Here is a 23,735-nt window from a genome sequence, read left to right as displayed (position 1 = left end):
TTTAGTGAAAAAAAAGCAATTGATTTTTAATGTTTAATGATACATTAAAGACAATACAACAATACATGCTATAAATTGTCAACGTTGCTACTCTACCTTGGCAGCAGGGCTTGAAAGTAACAGATTGACCATCTTAAACTATTTAGCCACAAACTCCGCTTGCTAGGGTAAATGCTAAGTGCACACAGCACTAATGAAATCACCACTGGAGGTTTGTAAACAGAACCCACTGTAATCAGTAGTAACTTCTGCTTTTTCCTTGAAATCATGGTCATAATTTTAATGTATTACACTTCTGAATATTTTCTCAGAGAGAGAACAGAACTTATCAGTGAGGAAACGTGACATACAGTAACTTCCTGTGTCTTACATACTTGTGAGAGATTTTTCACCAATTTAAAGGGTCATGAGCAGTTCCTTTTTTTTCTCCATACTCTTCTCTTCCCATCACTCTGGTGCAAGTTGATCTTAGTCTCATCTGTCCATAGGTTGTTTTCGCCACGCCTAATGCTTTTGCTATCTCTCTGTTTTGTTTTTTCTGCCTAATGATGGCTTGCTTGACTGATCTTTGGATCTCATCTTGAAAGTTGACAGCAAAATATTCTAAATGCAAATAGCACACTTTAAATTAACTCTGGACATTTTATCTGCTAATTGTTATTGGTATAATGCAGAAACAATACACACCTGGCCATGGAACAGCTTAGAAGCCAACTGTCTAATTACTTTTGGTCCCTTAACAAGTGGGAGGCACTTATGTAAACTGTTGTAATTCCTACACAGTTCACCTGATTTGGATGTAAATACCCTCAAATTAAGGGTTAGTTTGCAGTTAAAGCACATCTTGTTCGTTTAATTTCAAATTCATTGTGTTGGTGTATTGAGCCAAAAATGTTAGAATTGTGTCGATGTCCCAATATTTATGGACCTAACTGTATATGGTAACAGAATAGACATAAGATTTATAGACACACATTTTATGTTTTAAGCTAAATATTTTTTTATAAAAGAAATGTTTTTTTATTTTTATGGACACACATTTTGGTTTTGTCTTTAATTAAAAATGTTACTATTTATGGCTTTTATAAATAAATTAAATGAGAAATTACAAAAAAGAAAAGTAGAATCAAATATTTTGGTCACACAAAAAATGGTGGAAAAATACACTGACCTGTTCAAGCAACACAAAAGTGTAGTTTTTTCGCTATATAAGAAATTTTTTAGCAAAAAAAAGTATTTTATTGATATGTCCTGTGGCATAAAATGCGAATAAAAACCATTTAAAAATATTAATTAATTAATTTTAACATTAATTAAAACATTAATGAATGACTTTGGACTCCAGGAATAGCTGCAATTCTAGAATCCCCCAGATATTAAAGATGGCGTTAATGTGTGTCATTTCAGGGGAAGCCGACGGTGCTGCACTCCCAGTTCAGACTGACCTACACCATGATCCTGAATCTGCTGCGTGTGGAGGCCCTGAGGGTCACCGACATGATGAAGAGGAGCTTCTCTGAAAACCACAGGGATACACAGGTAAAACGGCCTCCTTTCCCAGCAGCCCCTGGGTGACGAATGAAATGTCCGTGGGGTATGCATGCTCCAGTAACTGCCTCTGTAATTCACTCTCACAAAAAAAAAAAGAAATACGTGATGAAACGTTTTGAAAGTCTTTCAGTTAGTTGGGTTATTTCTGTTGTTTTTGTAGGCTCACGAGAAGAGAATAAGGGAGCTGAGAAACACTCTGTCTTCTCTTCCTCCGCTGGACACGGAGGGGCAGTTGTCTGATTTACTGTCATATTACCACACAATCACAGAGCTGCACATCACCACTCAGAGCCTGCAGGTACACACTCACACACGCTTGGATGCACACAGTGTGCTTTTGTTTTACTCGCTCCATCACTGGATTCACACTTTAACCACAACCTTGAGAGGTGAGTTAGATAAATTAAATGACAGAACTTATGATTTTATAGTTTACAAAATTCAAATGCAAAGAAATAAGCAGCAAGTAATTTAATGCCCTGCTACCTTTGTTATTCGTAATTTCAAATACACATAACCACAATTTTATTATATCATTATAAAGATAATCATTTTTATATAAACACTATAAAAGAGGACTTTTCTCTTCCTCAATCCCCGGGTCTGAATGCAGACAGAGTGGATAGCAGTGCAGCAGGTCTCTTGCGATATCTATTTCAACCATTAGCCCTGCCGGTAATCTGGAGGATTTTAAACATAGGTGAACACAGCAGCATGGATATAGGCGATGTGTTTGAATGGTAACAAATTCAACTGATAAAGGACAAAATCCACCATTCTCCAATTCTCATACAGCTCTCCCGACAAAAATGCTTTCTGCAAATCAACAGCTTTACTGTATTGGCCTTGACTGCATCGCAGGGAAAAACATGCAACAAACCCTGAGGATCATGAAAACATACACATACGATGCGCGGACGCAGTCTCAGTCTCACCCAGTCATTTGGTCTCACAGCTTGCCAGGTCTGTCCATATGGGTCTGCCTTCGGAAAGCTTGTGCTCTCATCAATAATTAAGAAGCAGGGTCTTCTCATAGGATAAGAAAACTTCGCTGTGAATAATAACGAGAAACCAATGCATCATCACTCCACTAGCAGATTCGCACTATGTCACTGATTTTGATCCCGTCCCAAAAATTATTTTAATCCCAAAAGATGAAATTAGCTGACAAAAGCTCAAATTTATCCAGTTTTCCCCTAAATTAAAGCTAGCAGGTGCTAACGTTGTCTTAACTGATGCTCAACACACACAAATCTGTTACCCTGGAGTACTATTTTTTGAAATTGTGTCTTGAACCTAAACTAAAAGCAAGAGTGTAAAAAAAAACTGTTTGATTATTTAAATAAAACAAGAAACTATTTTTATTTTGTTTTAGCTAGCTGCCAAAGCAATACTTCTCGTTTTCCTTTAGTTAAATCTGAGGGACTAAAATAAAAATATGAATTGATCAAATTATGTAAACAAATTAAAAATAAATCAAATCCAGCAAATATTTTTTATTAATTTTGCCAGAAATCATCAGACATCATTTTATTTTAATCTATTCTCAGCATTTGAAATATATCTGTCACATTGTTAATGCAATCAGTGTTTATTATGTTAAAATTCACATCAGTCTCTGTGCTTGTTTGTGCCAGCAAGCTGTTCTGGAGTCAGTCAATGGACTTAAAGCTCTGTCTGTTGGAAGGGTGGTAGTAGTGAACAACAGCCAGCATCACAACTCTCTGGGAGTCCTTCTACAGGTATGTGTGACTGCAGAACTCGTGCCACATTTATCCTCAGGACAGATTGTGCCACTGGACAAAGTTATATGTCAATATCTGTATGTTCTAGATGCTTCTATATCTAGTTGATATTTAATAACAGACATTGGGGCTGCATGATATTGGAAAAAATCAAGCATTGCAATATATATATATCTATATATATTTTTGCAATATATATTGCGATATGAATATAATTGGGATTGGGATGATTCTGTAGGAGTGTGAATCAAGCATAAAAAATACAATTTACAATCATGCATAGACAAATACAAAAGAGAAAAAGATACTAATGAAATAAATGTTTTAACAGTGTTGAGGCACAGTAATTGAGTAATTGAATGATTAGATTGTGATATTGATGCTGAAACAATATATTGTTCAGCCCTAACAGACATCCTGAAGTATAATTAGGAGTATTATTTTTACATCTGTCACATTACTATCGTTCAAAAAGTTTGGTGTTTGTAAAATTTTAAAACGAAATGTACTATATATGTTCACTAAGGCTGCAAAAATAAAACTGCAATATTTTGAATTATAATTCATATTTGAGGTAACATTTTTCTTTATGAATATATAGTAAAATGTAATTCATTTTAATCAATTTAATCCATAATCCAAGCATTAATTTCTATTATTTCAATCTTACTGACTCCAAACATTTTAATAAGTGTAGTGTATTTTCAATGAAGCACCTTATGTAAAATGTTGCACAGCTCACTTCGTTCTCTACTATTTATCCCCCCTCCCTCCCTCTCTCTCTCTCTCTCTCTCAATTTTTTTTCCATTTCCCCCTGTAGGTGTCCAGCGATGCAGTAAATCGCACCTTCACCGCTCTCATTATCTGTGAGAAGGGTAACGAGGAGGCGGTCGGTGATGATCAGTCTAATAAAGTTGTACTTCCCATCTATAGCACAACACTGTTTATTCCAGAGGGTAAGCAGATACACACACAAAGAGTATTAGATTACCCACAAATCTTAAGGTCCCAATATAGTAAATGGTACGTTATTTTTTCATTCTTTACTTTAGCACCTTGTCCTAACAAGATGCAACGTGACAAAATTCCTGCAACAAACTCGTCAACTCAATGCAACATGAAATAAACATTTAAATACCAGCCACTGCACTACCAGCAAAATGTTAAAGGCCTTTAGCCAAATTAATACATATTAAACCTCTTGAAAATCATTAATAGGCTACTCAGTGACTTGTTGGTTCGTACCAAGTCATAGTTCTGACTTTCATTTTTTAAACAGTTTGCTAGTTATTATATTTTCAACATCTGGATTAAGCTATCTGCTGCTGCTTTCAGTAGTATGGTAGTAAATGAAAATGACATTTACTACCATACTACTGATGGTGTTGAATGGTGTTGAAACGCACACTGGTAGCATTTAACACTGAATAAAGTAGATAATCTGTACCTGAGGTGATCATTGTCATAGTAGTATATGCTGTTGTTCTGCCGCGATGTCGCAGAAATAGAAATGCTTCCTAAAATAGAAATTTTGCACAGGGAAAAAACCTCCTTTTTACATGGAAAAGATACATTTTAGCGCATGTTATAACGCAACATGTAGTTAGGACATTGTGTAAGAGTAAAAATAAATGAGGAATTCATGCTACCATACGTTGACAACCTCTCACAAACAACCTCTACGCTACTCAGAGCAACAGTTAGATTTATTCTGAAATATGTGCAGAGCGTTTTCTTCTCAATAAAATAAAATAAACACATAAATGGCAGTTTTGAGAGAACAGCAGTTAAGAAAGCATCTAATCATAGTAATTACAATAGTGAAACAGGATGTTTATTAGTAAAAACTCACATTTATTTATACAGTAGCTTGTTTTAAACTTCCAGTAAAAACTCTGGACAACGTTTTCAGTCAAAAACGGGAAACTTTTTTACAAGTTTTGCCTGTTTGTTTATTGTGTATTTACTAGGTGACAGTGCCAAATACTGACCTGGCATGTGTAATACATCGTTTTCGGACGTTCTCACAGATATCTTTTAAAAACATTGTTGTGTAGACGTGAAACGGTTTTAAAACGCAGGGGAAAATCTTATGTTTTTGTCTACATCGTTGTCATATAAACAGCCTTCATTTTTGCCCAATTTTGTACAAAATTATACCAGTTTGGTCTTTAATTTGATCTAAATTATTCAGGCCTACCTGATTACACAATAAATCACCACCGGTTGGAGTTGTTGGAGAGTGACATCATAAACATTATGCCAAATAATGTTAAGGTCAGTTACAGTGTAATTATGTGTGTAGGACCCTGCAGTCATACTGTGCAGAAACTGAAGTTGCAGGACATTTCTGCTATTACAACCAAAGCACTCAAAGTCATCCCAGAGAGAATCATTGACAACTACAACAAAAGACAACAGCCACGCTTCAGGTGTGCATGTGGTCATCTTAAAATTATCTAACATCTTAACAGTCAATATTTGTTGGACTGTGGTAATAAATTAATGTAACGTTTCTTCCCAGGCTTGATCCACCAGGTCAAGCTATCTCTACAGCAACTCAGGAGCTCCTTCGTTTGGCTGAGGCAAATATGGGTGGCATGACTATCCTTGACCCAGTGAATGACCTGCACCTGAAGGGAGTGGATGTGGTGGAGGGTGTGATGAGGCAGCGAGTGTTACAAGACTCTCTAAAAGACTTCCACTGTGTCCACTCACCCACCTTCTCTGAACAGGTTTGTCTATTCATCATACTCATGTGTAGGGCCAGACGGAATCTGCGGATGTTTTTTGCTATTTCTGCTGAAAATTTTGCTAAAAATCTGCGGATTTCTGCAGAATTATTTTGGAAGTCTCATAACTTAAACCTTAATCTGTGAAATAAAAAATAACACCTTTTTAACTTTTATTTAATGTTAAAAAATGCAAATCCAATTAGATTCACTTTATTTGGTAAACAAAGCAAGTCTCCCATATAATATCTTTACTAAAAGGCAGAAAATATTACTTTACAAACTGCATTGTACATAAATCAGATGAACATTTTCATATTAGTCAATAATATTACTGTAATTAATTTAAAAACTGAATAAATTTAGATTTACACACATTTACTCAAGTAAATAAACAAAATTAATAATGGGCTAAAAATCTGCAGAAATCTGCGGAATTCTGCGGGAAATCTCTAAGTTTTTTTCCTTTTTCTGAAAGTCTTTATAACATCGTCATGGAGTTTTCTTTTATTATTTGAGCAAATACGAAAAAATAAATGATTTGTTGTACTCTACCATTCACTACTCTCTAAGTTTTCCCAACTATGACGACTTCTGCTGCTAAAAAACAGAAATGTGAAAAGGGTCTATTTAGTTGATTCTTGAATACTTTGATGAAGTTGGTACTTTTGATAAATCTACAAATTTATAGTATTTAAGAACATGCTCAACAGTGATCAGATGTTCGAAGAAAATTGTCTTTTTATCGAAGTCAGTACTTTTAACAACTCTAATCTGTTGCCCTGTCTATTTGGTAATGTTGTTTTTGTTATCAGGTTCAGAAAAATTCAGATAAAAACATGTATTAATCAATATCTTGAGCATTGACATCCAAATATAACGAATTATTTTTATCAACCAACATTTTCATATACACTACCTGACAAAAGTCTTGTCGTTGATCCCAGTTTTAAGAGCAACAAATAATAACTTTACTTCTAGTTGATCATTTGGAAAGGTGGCAGAAGGTAGATTTTTCTGATGAATCATCTGTTTAATTTGCTTCCCAATCATCACAAATATTGCAGAAGACCTATTGGAACTAACATGGACCCAAGATTCTCATAGAAATCAGTCTTTTGGTGAAGGAAAAGTTTGGTGAAGGAAAAATCATGGTTTGGGGTTACATTCAGTATGGGGGTGAGCGAGAGATCTGCAGAATGTATGGCAACATCGACAGAGGTATTAAGACATTTGTGCTGCCCATTGCATTACAAACCACAGGAGAGGGCAAATTCTTCAGCAGGATAGCGCTCCTGCTCATACTTTAGTCTCCACATCAAAGTTCTTGAAAGCAAAGGTCTAGGTGCTCCAGGATTGGCCAGCCCAGTCACCATATATGAACATTATTGAGCATGTCTGGGGTAAGATGAAGGAGAAGAAGGCATTGAAGATGAATCCAAAGAATCTTGATGAACTCTGGGAGTCCTGCAAGAACACTTTCTTTGCCATTCCAGATGACTTTATTAATAAGTTATTTGAGTCGTTGCAGAGATGTATGGATGCAGTCCTCCAAGCTCATGGGAGTCAAACACAATATTAATTATTTTTCCACTGCACTATGACACACATACTGTACATTATTTCTGTTAAGTGACAAGACTTTTGTCTAAGCAAGGTCAGACCTTACTGTCCTAATTAAATATTTAACAATCATGGCATGATCATAATTTATTTTGGTAAAATAAGCGTAATCTAAAGGCCTTTGACTTTCATATAAGCCACTTCTGATACCAAATGATCAACTAGAAGTCAAGTTATTATTTGTTGTTTCTAAAACTTAGAGAGGCGACTTAGATGGGCTCTTTTGCTGTATATTTTCACATTTTAAAATGCAGTCTTATTTGTAAAAAGTGACTTATTTCCAGAACCCCAAACTTTAAATTAGCACTGTTTTTCCTACAGCGTTAGGGAAAAATCTTTGCTTTTATTTGCATGTAAAAATCCACTGTGCTGACAAAAGGGAAAAATCTAATCAATGTGCGTCCTTTGTTTCCTCATCCATAATTTGTAATTTGGCACAGTAATTTTCCCAAGTGCTCAGACTCTCATTTATGGAGTGTGACAGTGGCGGGGCGGAATAAGGATGTGTCTCATTAGCTCTCAGTAATCACTTCCAGTATTCACCTTCTGCAGTGCACTGATGAAGTAGAGTGATAAACCCACTGTCATTTTCATATTCTCTCTCTCTCCCTCTTACTCTCTCTCTCTGTGATCATCTTAGTTTACACGTGTGCAGGAGAGAATGAGTGTACAGGAAGAGCTTGATAAGCTTCTGTTCCTGGTGTCTGATCAGTCGTTGACACTTCTGCCTGAGTACCATCAGAGAATCAAGGTCAGTTCATTTACACTACCACATACTCGCTCTGCGGCATCTCCATTTATAGATGAATGTTTCTGTTGCACAGTAATTTTTTTCTGATTTACAGTTAACCCCTTCACGCGTAAGTTTAAAAACGCGCAAGTTTAAAATTTGTGACCGTTACTTAGAATCTATTGTGTTTTAAAGTACCCATGGGGGTGCGTCAATTTTATCCTATGACCCACCAGCCCCCAATGATCTATGTATATATCATATTTTGATTCTTTTTGAACTTTTCTGTAAATATTGACAAATGTTCTAATTATATTGTGAAATTTCAGATACTCCAATTGTCAATCATGTGATAGAACATATATGTTGTCTTGTAATCAGCTTAATAATGATTGTATTGTATTGATTGTATTGTAAAACCTGAAATTAAGTGTATCAAACTATTGTTTTGTCTTCCAATGACTTGATTCAACTTATATACTTTTCTGATCTCTTTATAAACATTTTTTGAAGGTTTTAGTGTAATTAACTTTGAAAGACAGAATGTCCCTAAATACACATACAAAAAAATTATTTTTAGACAAACTTGATATATAATGGGTCTTATTATTCAAGACTGTTTTATTATTAAAGTTTTTTTGATTTTGAAAAATAGTAGGTATATCCAGGAGACTTAAAATGTACCTGTAATACTAGAATCATCCATATAAAATGAACTTGATACAGACACTAAAATGTCTTAATCCCATTTACCTGGTTTATTGTGTTAACTTTCAACATTACATGTTTGTGTAACAGAAATATGCAAGTAACAGAAATATGGCACTGTATTGTCAGGTGCTGGAAGCGCTGCAGTATGTGGACAGCAGTGGTGCGGTTCAGCTGAAGGGTCGTGTGGCTTGTCAGATCAGCAGTCATGAGCTCTTACTGACTGAACTCCTGTTTGAGAACACTCTGAGTCCTCTGGCCCCTGAGGAGAGCGCCGCCCTGCTGTCCTGCCTCGTCTTCACACAGAACACCCAGATAGAACCACACATCACCAACACGCTGCAGGAGGTAATGCAGCACTCACTACCACACTCCTATGCTGAAGGAAAAACCTGGAAATGGTTTCAGTGTCGATCCCTGGCACTAATAAACACAGTGGCCAGTGTTAATTATTTCTCTATCAATTTGGACAATGTATATTGCTGCATTTCTACCAAACCATTTTATAACATAATAGTGTGGTCCGCAAACATTTTTAGGAAAAGAAAAATAATATGCTTTACAATATTTCTATTTATTAATGTTAGTTGATGTATTTACTAACACGATCAAACGATAAACATTTTATTACAGTAATTATTCATCATTGTAAACATTACTTGATGGGAAATAATGTTCATTGTTAGTCCTTGTTTTAACTCACAGTGCATAACCTTATTAACAAAAACAGTTTGAGATATTAATACTTTTCTAGTAAGTGTTGAAATGAATATTAACAACGATTATTAAATGCTGCACAAGTATTGTTTGTTCCTAGTTCATGTTAGTAAAGCATTAAATAAGGGATAATGCATTAAATAAGGGATAAAGTACATCCCTTATATATGCACAACAGCTACTTGCCACAAAACAAAACAAAAATAGACACAAAACAATAGTAATAGTTTATTTGCTAATTGTTAAATTTAAATGCAAAGCTGACAGAATCAAAAACATCTGATGAAATATAATGTTGCAGTAACCTGCTCATTATTCAGCTACAAGATGACGCCAAACAGTTAAAACTCAAAGCTGACAGAAACTAAACTGTCTGAATAAAACGGTCAAAACAGTCAAAAACCATGTGACAGACAAGCAGGTACAAATGTGGATGCAAATATATGGATTTAAACCATTTGATCGTATTCACTGACGTTCAAGGTGATTCAAAGTTCCTGGATGAGCCTGTGTTATTGAGAGGTTGTTGGCTGGGAATAACATACCTTGGAATGAGTGACTGACCAATCAGAAGCAATTATTCCAGAAAGTTGTGTAATAATTAAGAATAACTAATGGAACCTTATTATTAAGTTTGACCAATGGTGTATAAAGTTTGATGAGCAGCTGCAAAAATAGTTACAACATACAAAGAATTTAACTAAATTTAATGTTAAAATAAACTTGTTGGTGTGTACCATAATCTTTAATTATTTAGTTAGAATAGTTCCAATTTTGCCTTTAATACTGACTACACTTATGTAGAGCATCGTATAGCATCACATAGAAATTATACATTTATTATTGAGATTGGAGTTTTTCTAATAAATATGTAAGGCTGCAATCATTTATACTGGACACTGCACATTTGCTTAGAGTTATTATGATAGATTTTTTTTCCTCTTCAAAATCAAAAAGAAGTTTGCAGTATCTGAGCAAAGGCCAACAGTTAATGATCGTCCAGATGCTGGCCAGACTGCAGAAAGCTGTGTATAGATCAGTATGTATATTCTAAGACTGTTTGCATTTACATTACATGTAAACATCTAACAAAAAGTGTTTGTTTTAAAACACTTTTTGGTGACACTATTATTTTCTAACATTTTTCATAAGTGTAAAACGTGGCAATTAATGAATCTAATTAATTATAATATTATTCATTTACTCCCAAAAACAATTTATTCATCGGTTCTTTACAAAATCTTTAATGTTCTGCTAAAGTAAGAACTTCATACTTGTTTAAAATAAGATGGTGAGTAAATGATTGGAGAATTCAATTTATTAGATGAACCATCACATTTATTTTATTAATACAGAATATATATATATATATATATATATATATATATATATATATATATATATATATATATATATATATATATATATATATATATATATATATATATATATATATATATGTATATATATGTATATATATGTATATATATAGAGTTGAAGTGTGAGTTTTTTTCTTTTTTTAATATTTCCCAAATGATGTTTAACAGAACAAGGACATTTTCACAGTATGTCTGATAATATTTTTTCTTCTGGAGAAAGTCTTATTTGTTTTATTTTGGCTAGTATAAAAGCAGTTTTAAATTTTTTATGAACCATTTAAAGGACAAAATTAGTAGCCCCTTTAAGCTCATTTTTTTAGACTGTCTACAGAACAAACCATCATTATACAATAACTTGCCTAATGACCCCAACCTGCCTAGTTAACCTAATTAACCTAGTTAAACCTTTAAATGTCACTTTAAGCTGTATAGAAGTGTCTTAAAAATGTCTAGTCAAATATTATTTAATGTCATCATGGCAAAGATAAAATAAATCAGTTATTAGAAATGAGTTATTAAAACTATTATGTTTTAAAATGTGTTGAAAACATTTTCTCTCCGTTAAACAGATATTGGGTAAAAAAAATAAACAAGGGGGGCTAATAATTCTGAATTCTGTGTGTATATATATATATATATATATATATATATATATATATATATATATATATATATATATATATATATATATATATATATGTCTATATATATATGTCTATATACAGATTTTTATTTATTTATTTATTTTTTTTTTATGAAATGATACTCCAAATAATATAATACATTTCCAGTGAGTCATACGTCGCTATTTCAAAGTAATAATTGCTTAGAAGTACCAGAACAACTTTAACGGTAAATAAGCAAAAAAAATGGATGTTCACACTACTCACACAACCATTTCAAAATACTGCTCAATTATATCACCTCATTTCATTTCCTCAATCGATGACATCCAGACACGACATCTTTACAGGTAATGTTACAACTTCTCATACTGGTAAACTGCCAGAACAAATCTAACGGTATTTTTGAAAAAATCACACATGATCTCTTAATGTTAATTTAATAATAATTCACCAGAAAAGACTGGAGGTGTAAAATGAGGCTGTTTATTCAAATGATTTGTTCAAACAGCTGATTCATTCATTAATGTATCCTCACTGTGTAATGACCATAGATTATTATTCATTGTTATTATTATTATTATTATTATTATTATTATTATTATTATTATTATTATTATTATTATTATTAATTGTATTATTATTATTATTATTATTATTATTATTATTATTATTATTATTTTGTTATTTTGTTATTTTAATTTATTATTATTATTATTATTATTATTATTATTATTTATTTTGTTATTTTAATTTATTATTATTATTATTATTATTATTATTATTATTATTATTACAAGTAATTACAGAGAGAAAATCTATGTGGGAGAACTACAGTGGTCAACATTTAAAGCCGATCAAAACCTTTCAATCTTGTCCTAAAAACTGCACATCAATACTTCACAGTTTTGATAAGCTATGATTATATTATACAGCATTAAACTATTCAAAACTATTGAATCCAATATTATGTTCAGTACTTCTTTTTGTCACAGATTAAAAGCTGAGCAAATTGTATGAGTCAAATACATTAATCACATCTGAAAAGCATTTAATTTGAGCCCACATCCATCAGAATATGAGACACCAGAGACACTTCTCTTCATGTTTATGGATGCATGTGTATTTGTGCATCTCTCCGAGCTCAACACCCAGGAGACGTGCATAAGAATATAGTAGTGAATTCAGCCTGCATGGCCGCTTTGCTTTATGCCTTCAGCAAAGGATGCAGTCACACACGAGCATGTTGGTGCGTGTTGTTGAAATGACACAGAAACATGGAATTGCTGTAAAAGGACAGTGAATAAATCATGACACTAGACTGAGAAGCACAGCGAGGTTTTAGAGTTCACAGTAGCTCATAAAGCAATGTGAAACCTCTGTTGCTGTTGAATGGCTGCGAGGTGAAGGTGTACAGGTAATGTAGCTGCGGATTGAGTGCATCGCTACATCCAGTGCCTTGCTGGAGTTGTGTAAGCACTTAGACGGCAGATGGAAACGATAGGAGAGCACAGAATAAAAGAGACCTGCATAGAGATTTTACATATGTTTTAGCACTGTGCGTCAATTCAAATGCTTGATAGAATTAATAACACAAGATGTCACTTAATTAGTTTGATGCTTTGCAATTTTCTACACATTGAAGATGAACAGTGCATTAAAGCATCTGCCCTGTTTATGCAGGGCATTCAGGGTTTATGCATTTTTTCTGATGAGAAAATGTAAAGCATAATTTACATCAAATAAAATATCGGAACATGTAAATCGCATCACAGCTGTACACCGTCGCTTCCCATCCAACCTGATAGAACTTGAGAGGTACTGCAAAGAGGAATGAGCAAAAATTCACAAAGACAGGTGTGCCAAGCTTGTGGCATCATGTTCATTGGTTCAATATTGGGTATTTTGGGAGAATTTTGAGGAAATAAATATATTTTTTCCATTTTGAAATAAGGCTGTAACATAAAAAAAATTGGAAAAATCTAAGTGCTATGAATACTTTAGGGATGCAGTGTAGGTCACACTTTAGTTTAAGGCACTGTTCACATTATTAACTGCTGTTATATTACCTGCCTATCATCAAGATATTAATATTTGTCTTTAGTACCCAATAACTAAACCTGACTACTATCTCACTAAGAAGCAACTAATTAGTATTTTTTTGAGCTAATAACCTTAGTTAAATGTTTGATAACATCATGAATTTCACTTTAAAATAAAGCGTACCAATATGTAGAATAAGATCATACTTTATAAGCACTAATAAACAGCCACTATTTTAATAATAGGCAGGTAATAAATTAGTAGTTATGAATGGGAATTGACACCATATTCATTCATTCATTCATTTTCTTTTCAGCTTAGTCCCTTTATTAATCAGGGGTCGCCACAGCGGAATGAACCGCCAACTTATCCAGCATGTTTTTACGCATGGGATGCCCTTCCAGCTGCAACCTCTCAGTGGGAAACACCCATACACTCTTATTCACACACATACACTACAGACAGTTTAGCTTACACAATTCACCTATAGCAAATGTCTTTGGACTTGTGGGGAGGAAACCCACACAAACACAGGGGGAACATGCAAACTCCACACAGAAATGCTAACTAACCCAGCCAAGGCTCGAACCAGCAACCTTCTTGGTAGCGCTGCCTTGGTACCGTATATAAATAAATATTTATATATATGTCATTTAAAATCACTTTTTTGAAAGAAGTCCCTAATTTGATGAAAAAATATTGTGAAATGTTTTCTAACTGTTTCCTCCTTAATGTGTATGATATTTGATTGCTGATTGTCTTATTTTTGATGTTGATTACTTTAGTAAAAGCTTAATAACCACTTTTTATCATTTTAATGTATCTGAAATGATTAATTTTAGGAAATAAATAATCTTACTGCCCCCAAACTTTTAAAATGTAGATTATATCATTATAATGTGTACCATTTTGTCCTATTCTCTTGCTTCCCCAGGGAATCAGTCAAGTTCTTGCTGTTGCCCAGCGTATCGGTGACCTGCAGAGAGATTGTGGGATTGCTCAGACCGCTGAAGACTTTGTGGCCCAGTTCAAGTTTGGCCTGACTGAGGTTGTGTACTGCTGGGCAAGAGGAATGGTGAGCGTTGACCTTAAAACACAAATGAACCAACCAGTGTGTGTTTTTCCTTTTATAGTCGCTTTAATTTGGTCACTCCATGTGACATTCTACTAGCTATTATAGGATAATAATATTTTATCAAGAAGGCGTTGTTATTAAACGTTGCATTATCTAACAGTAGCTATCTCTTCTCTTTTATTTTTGTAATTCAGTGATATAAACTCCACAGTTTTCCTGTATCTCATAATGCTTTGCGTGAATTTTGAGAGTAACTTTAATTATAATGGCACAGACTGCACTTAATACACCCCTGGTTTTTATTTATACAGATGATTGCACTACAGGACTTAAAGCTATGATTTTATTTATTTTATAATGTGTGTGTGTGTGTGTGTGTGTGTGTGTGTGTGTGTGTGTGTGTGTGTGTGTGTGTGTGTGTGTGTGTGTGTGTGTGTGTGTGTGTGTGTGTGTGTGCGTGTGTGTGTGTGTGTGTGTGTGTGTGTATGTATGTGATTGATGTATATCACTTTATATGCTTCCATCCATCCACCCATCCATCTTTTGTTCCATCCTTCCATCTATCTATTCATCCATCCATCTTTCATTTCATCTATTCATCCATCATTCTATCTTTTATTCTATCCATCGTTCTATATTTTATTCTATCCATCCATCCATCCACTCATCCATCTTTTGTTCTATCAATCCATCCAGCCATCTTTCATTCTATCCATCGTTCCATCATTCTGTCTTTCGTTCTATCCATCATTCTATCTTTTGTTTTATCTATCCATCCATCCATCTTTCGTTTATCCATCCACCCATCTTTCGTTCTATCCATCTATCCATCATTTGTTCTATCTATCCATCCATCCATCTTTCGTTCTACCCATCGTTCCATCGTTCTGTCTTTCATTCTATCCATGCATCCATCTTTTGTTCTATCCATCCATCCATATTTCATTCTATTCATCATTCCATTATTCTATCTTTCATTCAATCTTTCGTTCTCTCAGCCATCCATCTGTCATTCTGTCCATCCATCCATCCATCCATCCATCCATCTTTCGTTCTACCCAATGTTCCATCTTTCTTTCATTCTATCCATTGTTCCGATGTTCTATCCTTCATTCTACCCATCGTTTCATCGTTCGATCTTTCGTTATTTCTATCGTTGTATCCTACGTTTTATGTATTGTTTTAACTTTCGTTTGATCTATCGTTCTAAAATTTTATCTTTCGTTCTATCTATCATTGTATATTTTTATCTATCATTCTATCTTTCGTTCTATCTATCTTTATATCACTTTATTTATTGTTCGTAATTCGTAACTTGTTGATTTGGTGGCTAATTCGTATGAAATTATATGGTCTCATTCGTACATTAGTATGATTTGCTTATCCCCCAATGACAGTTGGGTTTAAGGGTAGAGATGGGTGCCACGCCTCCTTTTTAAAATCGTACATTTTCGTGCGACTGAACTCATGCGAATTTGTAGGAAGACAAAATGTAAAATAGTTACGTTTCCTCGTGAGATCAGCATGTATATAGATTTTCACCATGTATATGGATTATTTGAGGTGCAACCATTTGATTATAATTCATTTGTTTCAGTTCTTCTGAGTTGAAGTTTCTCAAACAGGAAGTTGAAGCACATTAGTCAAATGCAGAAAAAAGTGGAAATTCATATGTAAATGGACATAGAAGATCTCAATATCTTCTAATAATAGTGGTGTGGTTTGTGTATTGTAGCCTTTTGCTGAGATAGCCCAGCTGACGGATGTGCAGGAGGGGACAATCGTGCGCTGCATCCAGAGGCTGGACGAGGTCCTGAAGGAGGTCCGACAGGCTGCTCGCATTGTGGGAGACTCTGTCCTGGGCAGCAAGATGGAAAGAGCCTCTCTGTCCATACGCAGAGACATTGTGTTCACCGCCTCGCTCTACACACACTGAAACTGGCAGACACAAACACACTGAATGGAGTGGGGTATAATTATAGTGTACAGAACATGGACCTACAGAACTGAACTTGAACTCCTGAGTGCATGTTTACACTGAGTGTGCACGTGCCTCATAACAGACCAAATTGTGATCTCAATATGAAATGGAGGTTGAGACCAGAAATGAACTGTAATTAACTATACAGCAATAAAATGAGCTGTGTCTGGAACACTGGTTTCATCTGTGTTGTCAGTAGAAATTATAGAGTGCTTTTGTGATCAGTTTTAAAAGTAGATGATGGTGGTGTTTTCTTGTGTGTCTGTGTGTGGTGTCATATGAACATTGCTGCTGTGGTGAGCATCAGTATTTTTATTTTACCTCTTCGTACGTTTCATTTTAAATATTTAAATGTAGACATTGTTACATTACGAAAATTACACAAATTTCTGCTTAAATGTTTTATTATTAAAGCTGTTACTAACTAATAAGTCATCACTATAACTAACCATTATACACTTTAGGATGAAAAATCCCCAGTATCATTTGTTTTCAACCAGTGATTAAACATCTGTCCTTCTAATACAGAATATTTAGCATCTTTGTTTTTTCAGAGTATACTTACTTACTCCCAGGGCCATTTATATCGAAGTTGATATTTAGCCCCACCAACAAATCCCCTCCTGTCCGATCGGTTCTTCGTATCCTCTTCAGTAGCCTCAATCCTCTCCATGTCAACCTTTACTTGATTCCACCATCTTTGTTTGGGTCTCCCACGGGGTCGTCTTCCTTCCGAATTAGATTTCATCACCTTCTTCAATCGACATTTTTCTCCTCTCCTCAGTACATGTACTCGGATCCTTTTACACTTTATTTCACTTATTATGTCTGCACTATTGTAGAGGTCCCTGATCTCTCTATTGTGTTTACTTCTCCATTCTCCTTGTTTGCAAGTATGCCCGTATATCTCTCTTGCTACTTTATTCTCAAACACTACACACTTTTTCTCTTCTTTCTTTCATTCTTTCTTAGTCTTATTGTCTCAGATTCATACAGTAATACTGGGTGTATTATTTATTTGTACAGTCTTAATTTTTGTTTTGCCTGGCAAGGACTTTGATGAGAATATTCTGTTGCATGCATGCAGACATTTATTTGCTGAGTTTATCCTGCTTTGCATCTCTGGTTCATCTGTATTCGGATTGGATAAGATTACTCTAAGATATTTAAATTTGTTGACTTGTTCAAACTCGTGTCCATCAATTTGTAACTCTCCTCTTCTTCTTTGATTCTGGTTTTGTGTAAAATGCATGTACTTAGTTTTTGTGTCATTCGATCAATCTTCAGACCAATTCTTTTCTGTTTCTCATCAAAATTTTGGTTAGGTCTTTAAATCTTCCACATTTTCTGTGATTATAACTATATAATCGACGAAAGCTAGTATATTTATTTTGTCACTAATTTTAACACCTAGGTCTATCTCTGCTACTTTCTGAAGGGCTTTTCTACTGGCAATGTTAGATAAAATTGGGAATAGCCCGTCACCCTGCCTGAAATCATCCTAAAGGGCTCACGGTAATGTTTTTCAGAGTATATAAAAAAACGTTTACGCTCTATATTAGTCTGGTTTTAATGCACAATTTTTAATAGAGCCATTTTAAATTCATCTTAAAGAAATACCTGTTGGGATTGTAGCAGTTTAGGCCCACTTTTTCATCAATTAAACCATGAATTATTTAAAGTTTCCACATTTTAGAAAGATGAAATATTCAGTCATTGATTCTTAGCCACTGCATGTACTGTAATACGCTGTATTTGTCTGTCTAATAACTTTTTCTCCCATTCTCCTTTATCACGAAACCTGACTTCATTCACCCCATTGGTAAGCTCATAATTCACCATATAGCAAATAATCAATTATTTGAATACATGATTATTTCAGCTACAGCATCATGCCTGTTTATAGTGTTGGAGGATGGACGCCTCAGATTCTAGATAACATTTGATAGGACAAGCTGAAGTGCAGCATGATGTCATCGGAATCGGTGATCACTACTGGCTCAAGTGAGTGAATATTCAATTCAATTCAATTCAATTCACCTTTATTTGTATAGCGCTTATACAATGTAGATTGTGTCAAAGCAGCTTCACATAAAAGGTCACAGTAAATAGGAACAGTGTAGTTCAGTTTGTAGTGTTTAAGTTCAGTTCAGTTTAGCTCAGTTCAGTGTGGTTTAATAATCACTACTGAGAGTCCAAACACTGAAGAGCAAATCCAACGATGCGCGGCTCTACAGATCCTGAACCATGCAAGCCAGTGGCGACAGCGGAGAGGGAAAAAAAACTTCACTAAAGGCGGAAGTGAAGAAAAAAAACCTTGAGAGAAACCAGGCTCAGTTGGGCACGACCATTTTAATTTCTCCGCTGGCCAAACGTCTTGTGCAGAGCTGCAGTCTCAGTGGCGGAGGCTGGAAGCTGGCCTCAGCGAAGACTCGTCTGTCTCTGGAGCGTCATAGGAAACAGTCTCATGTTCTCCACTCTTCCATGACCATCGCAGTAGTTGTTCAGGATTCGGCCAGGTCCAGGATATGGAAACCTTGGGATCATCTCGTCGTTGGTCTTGGATCGAATCAGTGACTCTGCATAGTCTGAGGGCCTCGGGAAGAGTATCCCCAGGTGGAAATGGAGAATAAAGAAAATAATTAGCGTAGCTGATGTTCACAGTGTATATCAGCAAGATGCATAACCTGTGTGGAAGCCCCCTAAGTGGTGCACTAAGTGTATGCTTTACTGAACAGATAGGTCTTTAATCTAGTTTTGAATTGGGAGAGTGTGTCTGAGCCTCGGACGTTATCAGGAAGGCTATTCCAGAGTTTAGGAGCTATAAATGAGAAGGCTCGACCTCCTTTACTCGACTTTGCTATTCGAGGTACTACCAGAAGTCCTGAGTTTTGAGATCTTAAAGAGCGAGTTGGATTGTAGCGAGACAGAAGATTGGTTAGATAAGCAGGAGCTAGATTATTTAGAGCTTTATATGTAAGAAGCAATATTTTAAATTCAATACGAAACTTAACAGGCAGCCAGTGTAAGGAGGATAAAATTGGGGTGATGTGATCAAATTTTCTAGACCTGGTTAGAACTCTGGCAGCTGCATTTTGTACTAATTGAAGTTTGTTAATAGAGGATGCTGGGCAGCCAGCAAACAGAGCATTACAGTAGTCCAGCCTAGAAGTCATAAAAGCATGGACTAGCTTTTCTGCATCTGAGATGGATAGCATACTTCGTAACTTAGCTATATTTCTCAGATGAAAGAAAGCAGTTTTTGTGACATGGGAAATATGATTTTTAAAAGTTAAATTGCTGTCTAATATGACACCCAGATCTTTTATAGTAGAACTAACGCTAACTTTGTATCCCTCTAATTGTAGATCGAGTTGTGAGATCTGCTGTGTACAGGATTTAGGCCCAATAAGTAATAATTCTGTTTTGTCTGAGTTTAAGAGAAGATAATTGTTGGTCATCCAGTCTTTAACATCTTTAATACACTCAGTTAGCTTGGACAGATTAGACGTCTCGTCAGGTTTAGTTGAAATATATAATTGAGTATCATCTGCATAGCAGTGAAAGCTGATCCCATGTCTTCTAATAATGTCTCCCAGGGGTAGCATGTATATTGTAAACAGTAAAGGGCCTAAAACTGATCCTTGAGGCACCCCGTATTTTACTGGACTGATTTGTGAAGGCTGTCCATTTATATTTACAAACTGGTAACGGTCAGATAAGTATGACTTAAACCATTGTAGGGCATGTCCTTGGACACCTGTAGACTTTAAGCGATTAATAAGGATACCATGGTCAATGGTGTCAAATGCCGCACTAAGATCGAGTAGAACTAATAGCGAGATGCACCCTTGGTCAGCAGCTAAGAGTAAATCGTTGGTTATTTTCACTAATGCAGTTTCTGTACTGTGATGAGCTCTGAAACCTGACTGAAACACTTCAAAAACATTGTTGGTCTGCAGAAAGGAGCATAATTGAGCAGAAACAACTTTTTCTAGTATTTTAGATATAAATGGAAGGTTTGAAATAGGCCTATAATTAGCTAAGTTGCTGGGTTCCAGTTGTGGTTTCTTAATAATAGGTTTAATAACAGCTAACTTGTAGGGATTTGGAACATGGCCTAAAGATAAAGAAGAGTTGATAATGTTAAGAAGAGGTTCTCCTATAACAGGTAGCAATTCTTTCAGTAACTTTGTTGGAATTGGGTCCAATATACACGTAGCTGATTTAGAGCTATTTATAATTTTGTCTAGCTCTTCCTGTTGTATGATTTTAAAGCACTGTAGGTTATTTAGATTCAGAGGCGTGTTTACTGGATCTGAAGTATAAGGCGGTGCAGAAAGTTTAATATCTCCTATTTTCTGTCTAAAGCCTTCTATTTTATCACTGAAAAAATTCATGAAGTCATCACTACTAATTTGCGGTGGAACGTTTTGTTCCAAAGATGACCGATTATTTGTTAATTTAGCGATGGTGTTAAATAAGAATCTAGGATTGTTTTGATTATTTTCTATCAGTTTGCGGAGGTGCTCAGCCCTGGCAGATTTTAAAGCCCTCCTATAGCTGGACATACTGTCTTTGTATGCAATTCTAAAGACTTCTAAATTAGTTTTTTTCCATTTACGTTCCAGGGCACGGGTTGCTGTTTTGAGAGCGCGGGTATGACTATTATACCACGGTGTAGTTTTATTCTCTCTAGTCTTTTTTAGTTTGATGGGTGCCACAGTATTTAAAGTGCTAGTAAAGATGGCATCCATACTGCTGGTTACTACATCAAGGTCATTTGCGTTTGCGGGTGCATTTCGAAGTAGAGAAAGATCAGGTAAGTTATTTATAAATTCATCTTTAGTGGATGGAACAATAGTTCTACTAGGACGATATATCGGAGCGGATCTGCTAATTTCAGGTAAACACAGCTTATATAGTAAGAGGTAGTGGTCTGTAATATCATCACTTTGTGGTATAATGTCTACATCAGTGACCTCAATTCCATAAGACAGAATTAGATCTAGTGTATGCTTTAGGCGATGAGTTGGACCAATAACATTTTGCTTTATTCCTAGTGAGACCAGCAAGTCCGTAAACGCGAGCCCTAACGTGTCGTTAGCGTCATCTATGTGGATGTTAAAGTCTCCTACAATTAGTATTTTATCAGTTTTAACTAGTAAGTCAGAGATAAAATCAGAAAACTCTTTTAGAAAATTGACATAGGGTCCTGGAGGTCTATATATGGTGATTAGAGCGAGAGATAACATAGGTTTTTGCATAGTGTTTGGAAGGACAACATTAAGCGCTAGTACTTCAAAGGAGCTAAACATAAGTCCGTTTCTCTGATTAACATTAAGAATATCACTAAAGATTGACGCAACTCCACCACCACGACCAGTTTGACGAGCCTCATGTTTATATAAGAATCCTGGAGGAGTTGCCTCATTTAAACTAATATAGTCATTTTGTTTCAGCCAGGTTTCAGTGAGACAGAGTGCATTAAGATTGTTATCTGTTATTATTTCATTTATGATAAGTGCTTTAGGTGCTAGTGACCTGATGTTTAGGAGACCAAGCTTCATGAAATTTGTATTTTCACTTTTTCGTGTTTTTTCTGGTTTAATTCTTAATAGATTATTTTTGGAGCACACAGTACGTTTGTTTCTTGATCTAATAATACGAGGAACAGACACAGTCTCTATGTGGTTAGTTAGGTATGCATTACTGTTATTTTTGTGGGACGAATAGGAGTCTGTGTGGCTAAATTGTGAGTTTTGTGAATTTTTACTTACTAGTCAGATAGAGCGAAGTATTCTGGTGATGTTGTCCGACAGGAGTTCAGCTCCAGCTCGACTGGGGTGCAGCCCGTCAGCGCGGAAAAGCCTAGGACGCTCCCAGAAAAGATTCCAGTTATTGGCAAAGAGCAATTTCTGTTCTTCACACCATGTTAATAGCCATTCATTCAGAGCAAAAAGTCTACTGAACCTTTCATTTCCTCGGCGGTAGGTAGGAAGCGGTCCAGAAACGATGATCTGCGTGGCGGGCGAAGTGCGTCGAACCGTCTCGATCAGGCTCCTGAAGTCCTTCTTCAGGATCTCCGTCTGCCGGAGCCCGGTGTCGTTCGTCCCCACGTGGAGGACGGCGGCACCGAGGCTCTCGGCAGCGCTCAGGATAGTAGGTATCTGTGCAGAAATATTCTTAACTCGGGCACCAGGGAAGCAGAAAGTGCGTACTTTGTTACCTTTGGAGGAAGTGGAGCGGACGTGGCGGACGAATATGTTTTGAATGCATTTTGGAATTAAAGTTTCTGTATTATTGTTCATTTGATTGAAGCTAGTTTTAATGTTAATGATTTTAATGTTAAAGGCAAAACACTTTTTGTCAGATTTTAATTTTGTTTGAGATAGACAGACAGACAGATAGATAGACAGATAGATAGACATAGATAGACAGACAGATAGATAGACAGATAAATAGACATAGATAGACATAGATAGACAGATAGATAGATAGATAGATAGATAGATAGATAGATAGATAGATAGATAGATAGATAGATAGATAGATAGATAGATAGATAGATAGATAGATAGATAGATAGATAGATTGATTGATTGATTGATTGATTGATTTTATTTTTCCCTGAAACCAGATATGCCAAAAAGTGGGTGGGCACATATGCACCATTGTTGCCATAGTGATTAAATTACATGCCTTTATATTAGAAATTGTATTTATTTAGTGATGTACACGTTCTTATATTAACAAAATTGTACTACTGTTAAATTGTTTTACATGTGTGCGGCATGGATGCTGTCTCTTTAAGACGCACTGGCTAA

General features: G+C 35.3%; 1 protein-coding gene across 1 annotated transcript in view; it reads left to right on the top strand.

Annotated features, from left to right (window-relative positions):
• skic2 (SKI2 subunit of superkiller complex) overlaps positions 1-17,080 on the top strand; it is a 47,402-nt gene extending 30,322 nt beyond the window's left edge. The window contains exons 20-29 of the mRNA XM_056479889.1: positions 1,408-1,539; positions 1,712-1,849; positions 3,189-3,293; positions 4,118-4,253; positions 5,603-5,729; positions 5,822-6,032; positions 8,293-8,403; positions 9,220-9,438; positions 14,787-14,927; positions 16,663-17,080. Of these exons, the coding sequence (XP_056335864.1) occupies positions 1,408-1,539; positions 1,712-1,849; positions 3,189-3,293; positions 4,118-4,253; positions 5,603-5,729; positions 5,822-6,032; positions 8,293-8,403; positions 9,220-9,438; positions 14,787-14,927; positions 16,663-16,863 (1,521 nt within the window). The 3' untranslated portion in view covers positions 16,864-17,080. The remainder of the gene's footprint in view (positions 1-1,407; positions 1,540-1,711; positions 1,850-3,188; positions 3,294-4,117; positions 4,254-5,602; positions 5,730-5,821; positions 6,033-8,292; positions 8,404-9,219; positions 9,439-14,786; positions 14,928-16,662) is intronic.
• The last annotated feature ends 6,655 nt before the right edge of the window (positions 17,081-23,735 follow it).

Source organism: Danio aesculapii, chromosome 19 (genome assembly GCF_903798145.1).
Source record: "Danio aesculapii chromosome 19, fDanAes4.1, whole genome shotgun sequence".
Taxonomy (NCBI): domain Eukaryota; kingdom Metazoa; phylum Chordata; class Actinopteri; order Cypriniformes; family Danionidae; genus Danio; species Danio aesculapii.
Note: the sequence above shows the minus strand (reverse complement) of the source record. Positions and strands in the feature narration are given on the sequence as shown.